The sequence below is a fragment of the Rhamphochromis sp. 'chilingali' genome (genome assembly GCF_963969265.1).
Source record: "Rhamphochromis sp. 'chilingali' genome assembly, chromosome: 3".
Taxonomy (NCBI): Eukaryota; Metazoa; Chordata; class Actinopteri; order Cichliformes; family Cichlidae; genus Rhamphochromis; species Rhamphochromis sp. 'chilingali'.
The window spans coordinates 13417775-13432340 of record NC_137931.1 but is presented as its reverse complement, the minus strand read 5'-3'; the positions used below and the strand labels follow the sequence as shown (position 1 = coordinate 13432340).

Below are 14566 nucleotides of genomic sequence, written 5' to 3'. Positions count from 1 at the left end.
AAACTAAGATATTTTTTTAATCAGTAAAGTAAATCAGATTATAGTTTCCATTTGCCAGTTTTTTAGAGTGAATTGTGCGCAAAATTTAGACTTACAAGAAGAACAGCGCCAGTATAAGGCAATTCAAACTATTTATGTTGCCTTTCCTTTATATACTATAACATGATTTTATAAAATAGTGACTGGCCTGTCTTGAAACTATGAAATAGGAAATCTGCAACATAACAGCATAAAACTGTATTAAAGTTTTAAAATTGATGGAATACAGCAGATACATGCAAACATTTTATTTGCTATTTATTTGCCAATATACCAAATATAAGTCAACAAGGCCTGTGCTGATACTTACCCAGCACATCAATGCATCTATAAAATATAGATATTTATTATTTTTATAGCCACAGTTCAGCCGTTAAGTCCTTCAGCTGTGACTATGGAGTCAAGCAAGTAAATGTAGCCCAAATCAAGAAATGATCAGTGCTTGTAGGGCAGTCATGAAGATAGGTGTGCTTAGAGTTACCACTCAGTTATCCTTGTAACTAAACACGGGCAAGCAAAAATCAAAATAACCTTGCTGCTGCTGTAACTAGGTGGAATTAACCCTTTATTATCCAAGTCTCATACAGGCTTTTTGTCGCTAGCACAAATGATAATGGAGTTACTGTCATGAACAGCTGGGCTTCCATTTAAGCTTCAACAAAGAAGAAAAGAACAAGAGTAGAAGAAGAAGACAGATTAATATCAATAACATCTGTGTAATAAAACACAACCTTTGACCCTGGAGTTAAGGAACACGTCACAGTCATTCTATGATATACAATTCAATTCAATTCAATTCAATTTTATTTATATAGCGCCAAATCACAACATAAGTCGCCTCAAGGCGCTTCATACACACACTGTCTGTTTACTTTCTTTAGCATGAGTGACTAAAAGGCAAAGGGTAATAAACATTTATGATTCTATAATTGTCTAATATGACACAGTGACTATTCTAACAGACAAAATATAATGTGCAATTTGAGCCCAGCATTGCTGTTTTAGTTGAGTTTTCTTAAAACACCCTGTTGTTATAGTGTTTGCTACAAGATCAGTGTGGAGGAAACCACATAAAAAAGGTTTAAAGGTGCAGAGCAGGGATGTGAAGCTCATTGTACAACGTGGGCCACTTTGGCCTTAAGTGGGGCATACCAGTGACACTCGCCTTTCAGTGTAAAGAAGTTTAACCACGCGCTGAATCCCTCAGTTATCTTAATAAAAGAAAAAATAAGTGCTAATTCAACAGCATGTCTCAGTTTTTCTGCACGATAAAGTAAACATTTCTGTAGTAAATAGAAAAAGTCTGATATTAAGTCATTTCTGTCTTCATGAATGATCCCAGAGGTTTTTATCAGTAGAAACGTTTTTACAAAATACAGGTAAAAGTCAAAAAATGTAAAAAAAAAAAAAAAAAGTCAAAAATTTATACCTTTCTTCACATTTTCCAAAACTATGCCAGTTCTCGAGTTTCATCTTTAGAAAGATCTAGCTAAAATTAATCAATAAACTGAGCTGGAAAACAATTTCTAATTACGCTCAATGAGCACCAAAATAATAACTTTTTTGATTCGTCTGTAAAACTGCTGCTGCATTTTAAGCATTAAAACTCCGTGCTGTTTATCATGAAGTGTTAGGAATGATTTATTAAATAATGAATTCACCGCCCCTCACATTTTAAACAGTGTGTGATTCAGTTTCAAATGGTCGGCGCACTCTAATCGAGCCTTTTGTTACTCACAGCAGCACAACTTATTACGGTCCTTTGTTTCATACACATTTCACTCAGCCCTTTCACAGAAGGATTTTCATTTCTCTGCCACATGACCAAAACAATAAACCCAGTGAACCCAGTAGCACATGCAGCTTATTTCCAATGCACAGCATTAGTCGTTTCCATGGAGGATTCCCCTCATTATCTGTGAGTAATACATATATTTACAGTAAAATGCACAGCCACACAAAATATATCAGCTGTCTTCCAGACATTTATTAGAAGAAGTGGAAACTCAATTTCCCGATGGGATCAATAATGTGTCAGAACCACATTTTCTTGTGTCTTTTTCAGAACAGGAACCCTTCTGGTTTAAAGGCCTCCTCTCTGTGCCTTCAGGCTACTTGTTCCCTAGCACAGTGTCACTGCTAATTTTCACAAAAATGAGGGGAACAGCGGCGTTCTACAGCAGCTCTCCCCTCTGCCACAGAGTGATTGGACTGCGAGTTGCTGGCAGCGTTTTTACAGTGGGACAGCTCCACCCTGCAGGCTGTGCAGTGGGAGTCCCGTCTGTTGTGTGGGAGCTCTGCCTCCAGGACACAACACTGCCAGGAGAGAATGGACTGGGTGGGGGGATTGGCAGGGTGGGGGCTGCTTGGCTGCTATCTGTGTACCATATGCATTTGACCTCATTCAAATTCTGTCAGAATTTGAAGATAATGGAGGCTTTACCTGCCTAGGTTGCAAAAAACACCGTTGTTTCTGTGGTGACTCCCTACCTCGTCACTTTCCCCTCATCTGAGCTTTATCAGCTCTACATCAGTAAATAAACCCAGCCTTTTAGAGATTGCAGTGGAGACGCGTCAGAGGAGATGGCGAGCAAAACCACATTAACTGAGTTGTTTACACACTGCGCCCTGGTGCCCTTCTCCAGCTTTAGCGAGGCTGTCTCGTCTGTGCTTGTGTGCGCTGCTCTCTGCTGCAGCCTGAAGCTTTGCCAGTCTCACTTGGGTGCAGCCACACATTTGGGCTAAAGTGAGGCCGTGCAGGGTGACATCATGCAGAAACATCTTAAAGGTAAACTGATATACGAGACAGCATCAGCCTGTAACAGTGGATGCCTTCAGGGGCTGCTGTGATCATTTTAAAATCTCTTTGTATTGTCCTACATTTCCTGTACAGTAGTGCCACAACACACCGCAGAGATGGAGAATAAAAGTGCCCGAGCGCTTCCAGGTAATGGAAAGAGTCATACCATGGTCGAGAAACTCAACATGTTTCGTTTCGAGTCATTCTCTGTGAATAACACTAAACATGACACTGGCTGGCTGGACGTAAATGACGATACAGACCCGAAGCATGCACGCAGTGCAGCAAACTGGGCTGGTAGACAAGTACAGTTGCCTAAATACTGTACATGCTTCTCAGAATAGAAATGAGGGTACCACCTGTTTCTGGTCACATGGTGCTGTCAGCATCAAGCGGATCTCGTGTATTTCCACAGGGGCTGCTCACAGCTAATTTTCCACAACCTTTCCATGTTTAAACTTTCATTTACATTTTTAATCATAACAGAAAAAAGAAAATCCATAATTAAACAACACTGGTAGCTTAGCATGATGAGCATGATGTGCCTCAGTGATGAGGTCGAGGCAACCTTTATTAATAAGCTCAGACACTGCCTTCTGTTTTTCCTTTGGGAATATCTGTGCTACTTAAGTATCTGCACTGGCTGTAACATTAGGATAAAACGTTTTACAGAAAACGGATTTCTGTGAATGCAGCTGTAGCTGTGATGTATTACGTCTGAATACTGGCTAAATAGGGTTTTTTATTGCAAATAATGATGAGAATTATTATAATTAATACACATGAGTGCTTAATGTTTTAGATACCTGACCTTCATTCACTGCATAACTAGGTCAGAACATGTTTACCTTCATAGAGAAAATACCTCAGAGCACCAAAACTGTATTTTCCACTGATTAAACCCATTTCCACCAAGAAGCCATCACTATTGGTGATATCCAGCACAGTTTAGGTCTGGGTCACACACCAGTGCTGGATATCACTGCTGGGAAAAACTTCTCAGAACCCTGAATAAGAGGAATTTCCCAAAAGGCTGCAATGACTTCCAGAAATGTTGAGCAATCGCAGGGAACCGCTTGATAAAAACAGGTTGCAAATTAACAGATCAACAGTGAGTAACAGAATAGAATTGGATCCAGGTCTGAAATGACTTGGTTTTAGCTGGCAGGCCAGCAGTGCTAGAGGTGTGTGAGTAGTCTAGGTCACTGGGTCTCTTCCCCCTCTGCCCCGACTGCCCCACAGTTATCTCTGTCGACGTGCATTCAATCAGCGGGGCCGCTGACATTTACTGCTAGGGCAGCGGCAGCGTACGCTTGGTTGTTTCAGCTTGAGAGGGGTTTCCTCGATGGTTAGTCATTGTGACTGGGGAATTAAGGGCAGATTCAGAACAACTCAGGGAGAAATAGCGATAGACTTTATTTCTCCTTTATTGGAAAAAAAAACGTGCATGCATCGTGGGTCACGGTATCCATAAAGAGGACATTCTTACTGCTAGCAGTCAGAGGTTTAATCACATACATTCTTAGACAAAAACGAACATAAATTTGACATAACCTTTAAATCACCTGCTTCAAAGGGTCTCGGAAAAGATAAAATACAATTTGTTGAACACGAGACGATAGATTCTCAGCCTTGATCTCAGGCTCACAGCAGGCGGTCACAGCCTAAAAGGGCTCCATTTTTAGGACCAGGACAGATGTTATTTCACACTAGCCGAGCTTGTGAGTGACCCAACATGCGACGTGTGTCTATGTGTTTGTGTGAACACAGATTTCTTTTCTTTTTTGCAAATCCTGTGAAAAAAGCAAATGCTTAAAGCAATAATCATCCCTTGTAATCACTGGAGTTACTGTAATTCCGCCTTAGTGGTGTCATTATTTACCTTTATCTTTCACTAAGCTGAAGTTTACATACTGTTGCTTTGGGTGTCAACTTACAACATTGTAGTTTACAGTAATAACAGAGATAATTTCATATTAAAAACCACAGCGCAGGTTCCTCATGTGTATTCTGAGAGAGACCAGTTCTGTCAGCTAGCTAGCTAGAAAAGTAGTGAACATAAAATGGAGTGAAACCAACATGAATATTATTTATGTAGCAAGTAGCAAAAGAGGGATCAATGTGATTGAATGTATGGATTCATGGAGTTTGAGAACCACTCTCGTGACTCTTTCTAGCTGCGGGTTTTCCATAATGTTGCTGTTGTTTCTGTGACGTCAGTGCCACTTCTAATTCATCAGTCAAATATGTATATTGCTGTATCAAGAACATTGATGATATCACTGTACTCTACATTACTTCATGTATTGCTTAGAAGAATGGAGACATTCACCGAACACTTCTGGGAAGATTTCCAAAATTCCTTTTAGTATAAAAAATCTCTTGAGAAATTTTCCCCTCCTGTTTCCAGGAACCTTCAGAGTTCACTCTGTCCATTAAGGAGGAATGAACAAGTTGTTTTACCTGTTACTCTACTGTTGGAGATCCTTTAATCTCCTGTACCAGTAGTTGTAACTTATGTGGGCTCAGTCTGTTTTTAAGCCTTTGATGGGAGTGTACAGTTTTACCACATACTGTGAGTCACCTGCCATCTCTTACTGTTATAAAACATTAGTAAGGAGGACCTAGAGCTAAAGGTAAACTGCCAGCAGGCCAGACTAACACTACATGCAAAATCCAACAAATGACAAAAAATAGAGCCAGCCTTACATTCTGGGGTTTCTGGTGCATGAAACGGTGGTAACTTGGAACCCCTAATGAATCCTAACAAGCGTCGTCTCCCTTTCCTCCCTGCTTGGCTTACTAACACATGACATTTTCTGTTAGTAAACCATTAGCTTAATATCTTCTGATGAATGTACTGTAGGGCAAAGAGGGCACGGCATACACACTATGGCAGTAATATGTTAGACCGAGTACAGGAACTCTGTCAACTGTCTCCCATCAGTCATTAGGTCTGTTCAGGCATGGATACGCACACTTGCCACGAGGCAGCGTGTGCACTCTCTGTGTCTGTGTGTGTGTTTAACTGACAGAAGGATGAATTGTTTCTAGGATGACCTGGTTTTTCAGGGAAGTTTGAGCATGTGTGTGGCTGAATATATGCGTGTGTGGAGGTTAATGGCGCATAAAATGATGTCTTTATTAGCATAAAGCTCATGATGGAAAAATAATCATATCTGTCAGCTACATGACAAGAACAAAGGAAGTCTGCGAGTACTCATTATGATGACAGTAAAAAAGTCATTAAAATGCTACATTTACTTTTTTAATCCCACACTGAAAAAAATAATCAGTGGGATAAACATGAAAAAATTATTGTAAGCGGTTGCACGAAATTAAGTTATGTTTGGTTAACCATAGTTTTTTTATGTTATACCTGCACACATTTTTCTGGTAACACGAACATGACTTTTTTATGTTGTTGTTATGTTTTTCATTCCGGTCAAATATTTATAGAAACCACTTGTTTATCAGACATAAACTTTTTGTGTTAATTGTATTGGACTACTATGTGTTATATTGACAAGATTATTTTATGGTAAACTTATTTTATTTTATAACAAATTTCTAATATATAATATATAATCTAATATATAATTGAGTGTTCAATAAATAAAACTAAATTAAGGCTGATCTTACTGTATGTACTGTACACTTTCTCTCAATCAAAGAAATAAGCAAAACATTTTTGAACAATGACAGTTGTAACAATGGACTTTCAATTCAGGCTTCCAAAATATACATGAGTCATATTTGTACAATGCATCTCTTGAAAAACATTCCACAAAGTTATCTGCTGTAACCTGAATTCAACATTGTGGGGCCTTATGACATCGCGCTTATGTAAAAAATAGTTTTTTAAATGTAAGAGCCATAAGGTAATATAGCAACAGGGGTGTAATTATTAAAAAGACACAAAGAAGAGACTTAAAATAACATTATAACCCACAAGCACAAAACCAAGAGACCTAAACTGATTAGTATTGGCTTGCTTCTATCACTAAACATCACAATCACTAATACTAGACGATGCAATCTGTTTGTAGTGGTGCACCTTGGGAAAAAAATTGCAAACTGGTGAAATTGGTGCAAGGCACCATTTCCATTGAGAAAAATGGAAATTCAAAGTTAGAATTTTTTTTTAAAAGAGCCATGGCTTGAAAAGTGAAAACTGCAGTAATAAAGGCCCCAAGTTGAAAAGTGCCAGAAAAATAAGTTTCACTATGTACTGCAACTTTACCAGTGCTGGCTTAAAAGAAAGGATGGTACATATTCGAAGAGGTAAACATGTTGTTCCCACATCATAACTGGAAAACTGTTCAATCGTACAGTCTGGTCCTGAAAACCTGGGCCTTCTTTGAAAGGCTGTTCCTTTTGAGCTCCATAACCAGTTTCTATAATACCTCGAAGGTATACTTTTCCAGTGGGTAGGTGAGGTTCAAAGTGTACATTAGTCCAAACAGCATTGTAGCTGCTAGGGTATAGTTATCCAAATCCTGCCAGACTCTCTGGCCTTCAAGGACTATCCCGATGTCCTCAGGGCTGCCATTGGCATCTCTTGACTTTATGATGTAAATTCTCATGGTTGTTTCCTTATTAGATCGTTGGATAATGGCTTCATCTGTGGCCTAGAAAATGCAGAATTCCAAAATTTAATTAAACAGAACACTGGTCAAAGAACATTATACCAAATCTTATTTTAATCTGTGTCACTATTCCAAAAAATGTTAACATTAACACATTAGGTGAACAAAAATGGATTCATTACAGCATGTGATTTGAGTCCTCAGAATGCTTAAAAAGGTAATGCATGAAGTGAAATCTCCATGCAAAGAAGCAGAATACTGTCAGAGCATAGAGAGGTGTTCAACTATGAACTCCACACATAGTTCTAATGCAGGTAAAAGAAAAAACAAAACAAAAACGCACCCATGCTAAATTGTGAAAATCCCAGGTGATTTTCAACATACTCCTGGCATAGATTGACAAGCAGCATTTTGTTAAAATTATTATTTTCCCTAAAGTGTATACACAAATTAATTTTTTTTCTTACCTGGGCCATGGGCTCCAGAATGTTCTGCAGTCTTCCTTCTATTTGTCCTCCTCGCCTTTTGAAGACCTTTATTAGTTTGTCAGATAGCACATCTATCTGCGAGAGTAATCTGGACTGCAGTGGCATGGTGGTAATGCGCTTAAACTCTGCATTTATCTAAAAAGAGAAGTTGTCACATAAAAATGCTGTCAAAATCTCAAATCTCACAAGGTTACATCCACACAAAGTTGTTATTTTTTGTCATATTACTATTTATTAGCTATGGGTCCCATGTTGCTGAGCAGCTCCATAGTTGCCCTTACTTCCATACCACCCAAAGCCTGTTTGCAACCACAGCAGTTGCCTCCTTCTGGCCATTTTGCAGTTCTGCCAAATGACCCAGAAACTACATCTATTATTGTCATATACACATCAAGGTCTTTCATTAATACTTAGTTAAATTTGTTAATTTGACCTTTCCAGAAAATTTACCTTACAGAATGTGACATAACATATGCAAATCTTCACCCCCCCACCCCCACCCCCAAACACACACACAGAGCCCACTCCATGGCAAACTAGCTTATTTAACTGTTTAACTAAAACATTTTAGGTACAACCAGTTAACTAAATGGACACAAGTTTGTTAGTCTGTATTCACTGAGAAAAAACAAGCGAATGTGACTGGGGACACACTGAAAAAAAGCTAATGCACATAATATTGTCCTGCAGCTTAAGCTAGCATTATCGTTAGTTAACTTAAGGAATTACTTGTTTTTTTCCATTATGTTGCTCAACAGCAATTCATGAGAAAAACTTCCCCATCTAATGGATGTTCTCTTCGTTTCCTCTCAAACATGTAGTTTTCAGTTTACCTCGACAAAGTAAAGCTCAGCACCAAACGTAAACGAAGCAAAGACAAAAAATGGCGGACTGCCACAGTGAATTTTCCCTCGCAGAACACACCGGGGGGTTTCAACAGAAAACATAAGTATTTTCTGTTATTTTGATATGACTGGTTTAAAAAGACTGAACATCCTTCTAAAACAAGTGAAAGGCGTGAGACTTAATTATGTTTAGACCAAAAATATAAATGATTCATGTTGGATATATTTACTGTATTTTTACTAATTTAACAACCTCATCATTGCATTAGTCGCTTTATGCTATAGCATTACGCTTACATTAGCTTGAAGCTCAAGGTCGTCATTTTATTTAATTTCTTTTTCTGGGCTTACAAACAGGACACACAACATTTAGATAACCGTTACACTGAATCTTGGGTCTGTGTTGAGTCTTCCAGCTGCTGACTACAGAAGCTAGATTGACCTTTCAGCATGTTTATAGCGGCTGTGGCTATGTGCTGGTAATGTTACCGTGTGTGAGCAGTCACATTGGCAGCAGACATGTTTCAACAAACTAGTCATATCCCGGCCCTACATTAGCTTGTTTAATGGTTAAGACACTGCAGGTACCACCACTTACTACAGACACCGATGCAAGTTTGTAATAGTCTGTTAATTTAGAATGAAAGAATATACAAACAATATTAACTCACATTATATATGTTAATTACTAATTTGCTTATCGCATAATTTCGGTTACCATTAGCTAACTGGAGCCTAACATTGGCCTTTCATGGTTTTCGATAAATAGCCCACATACCTGTAAAATAACAATACCCCAGTAAAAGTCCACATATATAAAGGGTCTACACTCTTTCTCACTGGTGTGTTAGCTTTAAAATCTTATTTACCTTCAAGTGTAAAACTCCAGATGGTAGATTTTCCAAAGCGAGAGACAAAAATGGCGGACAGCGCAGCCGATTTTTCCTTTCCAGGGGGCGGAGCTTGAGGGTAAAACACGACTAACTTGTTTCTTTTCAACATGATTTGTTCTTAAAGAATGAATATTCTTAAAGAATATGTGAAAATTAAAAGACAAAAATATGTTTAGATGTGAAATTTAAATTAGTCATGCTGGATATATGAAGTAATTCTATGCAGATTCAACAACCACCCTATTGCATTTTTTTCAGTGCACGTTACCTGATTTAAAGTGAACTTTTATGATTAATATGCTTACCCAATGCACATTTGTTAACTCTATTTTAGTAGCCACAAAGAAGAAGATTTGTGTTTGAGCAGAGATGTTATAAGAGACAAAGAGATAACTCAGAAACCATAAATGAAATGTATGCAAGAATTAAACACTAATAAAGATGGTAGAAGAAATAACGTCATACTGGGGAAAAGCCAACAAACCTTTTCAAACCCTCACTCAACATGTGATAATAGACTCTCTGCATCAAATCATATCTGTTATTAATCTCTGTCTCTCTTCCACAGCATGTCTTTATCCTGTCTTCCTTCTCTCACTCCAACCGGTCGCAGCAGATGGCCGCCCCTCCCTGAGCCTGGTTTTGTCAGAGGTTTCTTCCTGTTAAAAGGGAGTTTTTCCTTCCCACTGTCGCCAAAGTGCTTGCTCACAGGGGGTCATATGATTGTTGGGTTTTTCCCTGTATGTATTATTGTAGGATCTACCTTACAATATAAAGCTCCTTGAGGTGACTGTTGTTGTGATTTGGCGCTGTATAAATAAAATTGAATTGAATTGACTGTACGGACTGTAAATTTGTACATGGAATTTATAATAACCATTGAATTTAAAGGGTTGTTATCTGTCTAACACATCCACCCCATCTCCTAAACCTCCTCCCTACATGCTACTACTGATGTTTAGTCCAGTTCTTGTGTATTCTGGCAAACTTTAGACTGTTCTCCTTTCTCCCTTCCTTAAGAATGGCTTCTTGATAGTCATTCTTTCATCAGTCGATGGATCAGCTGAAGGTCCAGATGCATCCCTCAGGTCCTGTGCCAGCTCTTTGCTGGATTCTATCCTATTTCTTGGATACTGTTCGTCCACTGTAGATACACCTGTCACGTCTTTTTTGGCCTCAACTTGTCCAGTGTTTTGAGAACACATCACACTGTGCAGAGATATGATAGGTGTCATCATGCTTAACCACATAAAACTCAAAGTGATCAGGGTGAGTTTCACAAGATCTTGCAGTACTTATGATTTGATTCTGAGAATTTACTCATCTTACTTGTTTGTATCTTGAAGAGGTGATTCAGATAGGCAGCTGGCAGGCAGACGGGATTTCAGAGAGAGTGGGCAGGCAGGCGGGTAAAAGGCAAGTATTTTCCTACACAGGTTCAGCGACTGACTGGAAGGTTTAGGTGGTAGTGGAAGTGGAAGAAACTATGTGTCTGTGTCTAAGTGTCTGTTAAACTCCTCAAGGCGACAGGAATTCAAGGGAAAAAGGCAGTCACTCAAACTTCAGGCAGGTAACTGCAGGGTGATTGAGTGGAAAACATAGGAACTAGTTAGAGACATGGGAGGCCTAATTACCACCATAACAATGGCAACTGTCTGGTGGAGAGGGGCAGCTCAAGCTGGTTCTTAAATACTGTGAGCTGATGAGTTAATGGAGAACTTTTTCTGGGAGAAAGACTTCATTGTTTACAATCCTCAGTACTGTCTGCAGCCCATGTAGGGCACTCAACTACAACTGAGTCATTGTCATTGTCCATTTTCTTACATTTTTAATCAATTATCATTGTCAATTTTAACAAAAACTGGGGGAGTGACTCCAAAATCCAGTATTTTTGATGTCATTTTTTCTCTATTTAGTTCTAGTCTTTGAAAAACAGTAACAGTAACAAACTGTTTTCACCAATGACAAGTTCTCACTGTATGTTGCAGCCAGTAGGGCTTCCAAACCAGCGCCTGCTGTAATTCCTCATGATCCCTGGAAATGTGTGGCTGCTCTGCACGGATGTGGCTTTTTTTATTTTAATCAGGCAAGACCCACCGCAGCCACTCTGATGACTCAAATCACATCACAGGCCCAATACAGAGCTGAGGTGGCATGTGTTTGGGTGCGTGTGCGTATGATGTGTGAGGTGAAGATGAGGGCGACAGCTAGGAAACAGCCGCCGGTGTCATCCAGCTTTAACGGGAATGATAAATGAGAAGCTCCATATGTGCGGCAATAACTTTAATGTCAGGATTTCAATTTCCTCTTTCAAATACATGAGAAAGATAATATGACAAAGATAATTGTCACATTAAATGTTAAATAACCACCATTGATTTAATGATGAGTGGGGTTTTTGATATGCTTTTACAAGGCTTTGAGGTAACATACTGTGCCCTCGGGCTGCTGTTTGGGAGGTCCTCAGCTGTTAAGTACAGACAGCAGTTGATTGCAATTTCAAATGTATGACCCGAGGCATCATCTTATATTCCAAAGCAGCACAGATTGAAATCTCAGCACAAAGACAGTCAATTTAAATATATTAGGATTTTACTATTTAGAGGTCCCACATAATATATAATTTTATTCTGTCTGACTTATTGAACTATTGTTTTCTCTGAATGGTTTTAGAAGTCTTTACTACAACTAGCAAAATACTAACTAACGAATAAAATAAGGTTTTAATTTTGTCTATAATCATCTGACCTCTGTGACCCTGTCTAGTGACTTTGCTACAGCTATCTGGATGTTCAGAAGAATATGCTGTATTTGAATCAGTTACAAAAAGTCTACTTGCTTAGGTTTTTAAAGCTAGTTTTAAGTTAGCATTAAAGTGGTATAGCTATCAATAATAAAATTGTTGACATGCTAAAGTGCGATTACTTTTCTATTTTATTAAGGCTTCAATTAAATTTCCTTGACTCTTTTTAATATCTATATATGCGTATTTTTATTGAAATGCGTGTAGTTTGGTTGTACTGTAAATATATTGCTTAGTCACAACTCCAACCTGAAACTGTGTGTGGATGCAGCTAGCTAAAGTTTAACTGCACAAAGGTTTGATAAACTTAGTTTGTATGCAATGCCCCAGCTGAAAAAAGATGCATGAAATCTGATCCTGAATGACTTCTTACTAAGGTGTGTAGGGGAAGCAGATATTTCTTTACTGTGCTTTCTGTCTCTTTAACCTTTAGTTAGCTTGTAAGATCATCCTTTTTTCTGACGCATTTGATTTAGAGAGTTAACACAATGTAACAGTGACAAATTGGGCAGCATCTTTGAATGAAAATTTGCCTGCAACTCCACAAAAGGCCTTCACGTCATTTTTTTCAACTGGCTATATATAGCTAACAACCAGGCCATCTCTCTGGCCCATATATGTTCTAACTCTCCAGCAGTCCTATATGAAAATGCCAAACATGCTGCCAGCTGGTTTGAGAGCCTCCACAGGGCAGCGATATTCTAAAGTAAACTCTCTACTTAATGTCAAAACCACACTAGACACACTTTGAATATGGGAAGATCTATTTACCTACACAGTGTATACTCATTGTTTTGCCCTATTTGTTTAAAAGCAGGTACTGCAAATAAAATAAAATAGTGTAAATGATAAAATTAGAGAATGCTGAACTCTTTTGAGCTATCGCTCGACATAATTATTTTATACTTTTAGTGGCCATTTTTATGCATTTCATGAAGTGATTATAAATAATTATTTGCCCTAGAAAACTGTGAAAATGTTTGTCTTTAACATACAGCATAAAGAAACAGGTCTAAATACACTGTGTCACATATCTCAGTGGGGAAAAATCATGATGGATATCTCTGCTGATTTAGAATGTGTAGGAATAAAAGGATGCCATATTGTTTAATGGAAATGAAGAGCCTACAGAGAGATGAATTCCAAGACACCCAAAAAACCAAAAGTGAAAAGAATATTTTGCCAGAATTTCATTGCACAAACTGAAAATGGTACTCAGTAATTTGTGAGGTTCCCACGTGTTTGTATGCATGCCTGACAACTGACCTGAGCCAGCGGATGGTGTCTCCTCCCAGATCTGGACCAGAGCATCACCAAACTCCTGGACCATCTGTGGTGTAACCTGCCGGCATTGGATGGAACAAAACACAATGTCCTAGAGGTGTTCTGTTGGATTTAAGGCAGTCAGTCAGTGAAAGGTATCGATCTTCATCTTTTATGAACTGCCTACATACTCTCGCTGTATCAGGCCAACCATTGTTGTGCACTAGGACAAACCCAAGACCCACAGCACCAGCATGTAGTGCAAGTTAGAGTGCCATTGCCTATCATTTAGGCACCATCACCATCACTGACCCACCACCAAACTGGTAATGCTTCCAGTATGACAACAACCCGAAACTTACGTTGCTATTGACCGGTCTGCACAGAGCACAGACCTCAATCTCACTGACAAGGTTCATGTCAGAAAACCATCGAATCTGTGGGAGCTTGAAAGATTCGTCCTAGAAGAATGGACTGGGATTTCTCGGGACACTGCAGGCTGATATCCAGCAAAAGGGTACCCAGCTGACTTTAAGCATCTGGGGGCTAATCATTTTGACCTGGTACTTTTGTTTTTTGAGAAATTATTTTATTTTTGCATACAAAGTAAAATAATGTAAGCCTCCAAAATAAAACTAGGACAATAGGAAAAGCCCCTGGAAATTTATTTTTAAAATTCATAGCAGATCTAATTATTCTTTCCTCATTTGTATTATTCTCATTAATTTTCATTAACATCACAATAATCTGGAACCTACTGTTTGATTCTTTCATTTTTAAGCTTGACCAAAAAACCGACCACCACTCTCTGCTTCTTCTCGCATCTGCTTAGGTGTGGTTTTGGGA

General features: G+C 38.6%; 1 protein-coding gene across 2 annotated transcripts; it reads right to left on the bottom strand.

The window, feature by feature from the left end:
* Positions 1–4297: 4297 nt before the first annotated feature.
* On the bottom strand, positions 4298–13794 carry LOC308393861 (uncharacterized protein). Of its 2 annotated transcripts, none has more exons than XR_013971043.1 (3): positions 9631–9888; positions 7896–8051; positions 4298–7470 (listed from the first exon to the last, which is right to left on the bottom strand). XR_013971043.1 is itself a non-coding variant. In XM_080877884.1 (3 exons), exons 1-3 carry the CDS (start codon positions 13766–13768, stop codon positions 7237–7239), a joined length of 435 nt encoding a protein of 144 aa, XP_080734010.1. In that variant the 5' UTR covers positions 13769–13794; the 3' UTR covers positions 4298–7236. The 2 variants fall into 2 exon arrangements, 1 of the variants encoding a protein (XP_080734010.1); XM_080877884.1 differs by lacking the exon at positions 9631–9888 and adding an exon at positions 13724–13794.
* Positions 13795–14566: the final 772 nt, after the last annotated feature.

Bases quoted from the DNA above. Each gene is read 5' to 3' on its own strand.
- LOC308393861 (XM_080877884.1), bottom strand. From the start codon at position 13,768: ATGCTCTGGTCCAGATCTGGGAGGAGACACCATCCGCTGGCTCAG. The intron at 8,052-13,723 runs GTCAGTTGTCAG...TTCTCTTTTTAG, and splicing joins GACACCATCCGCTGGCTCAG to ATAAATGCAGAGTTTAAGCG. The intron at 7,471-7,895 runs GTAAGAAAAAAA...TGCATTTTCTAG, and splicing joins TTCTGGAGCCCATGGCCCAG to GCCACAGATGAAGCCATTAT.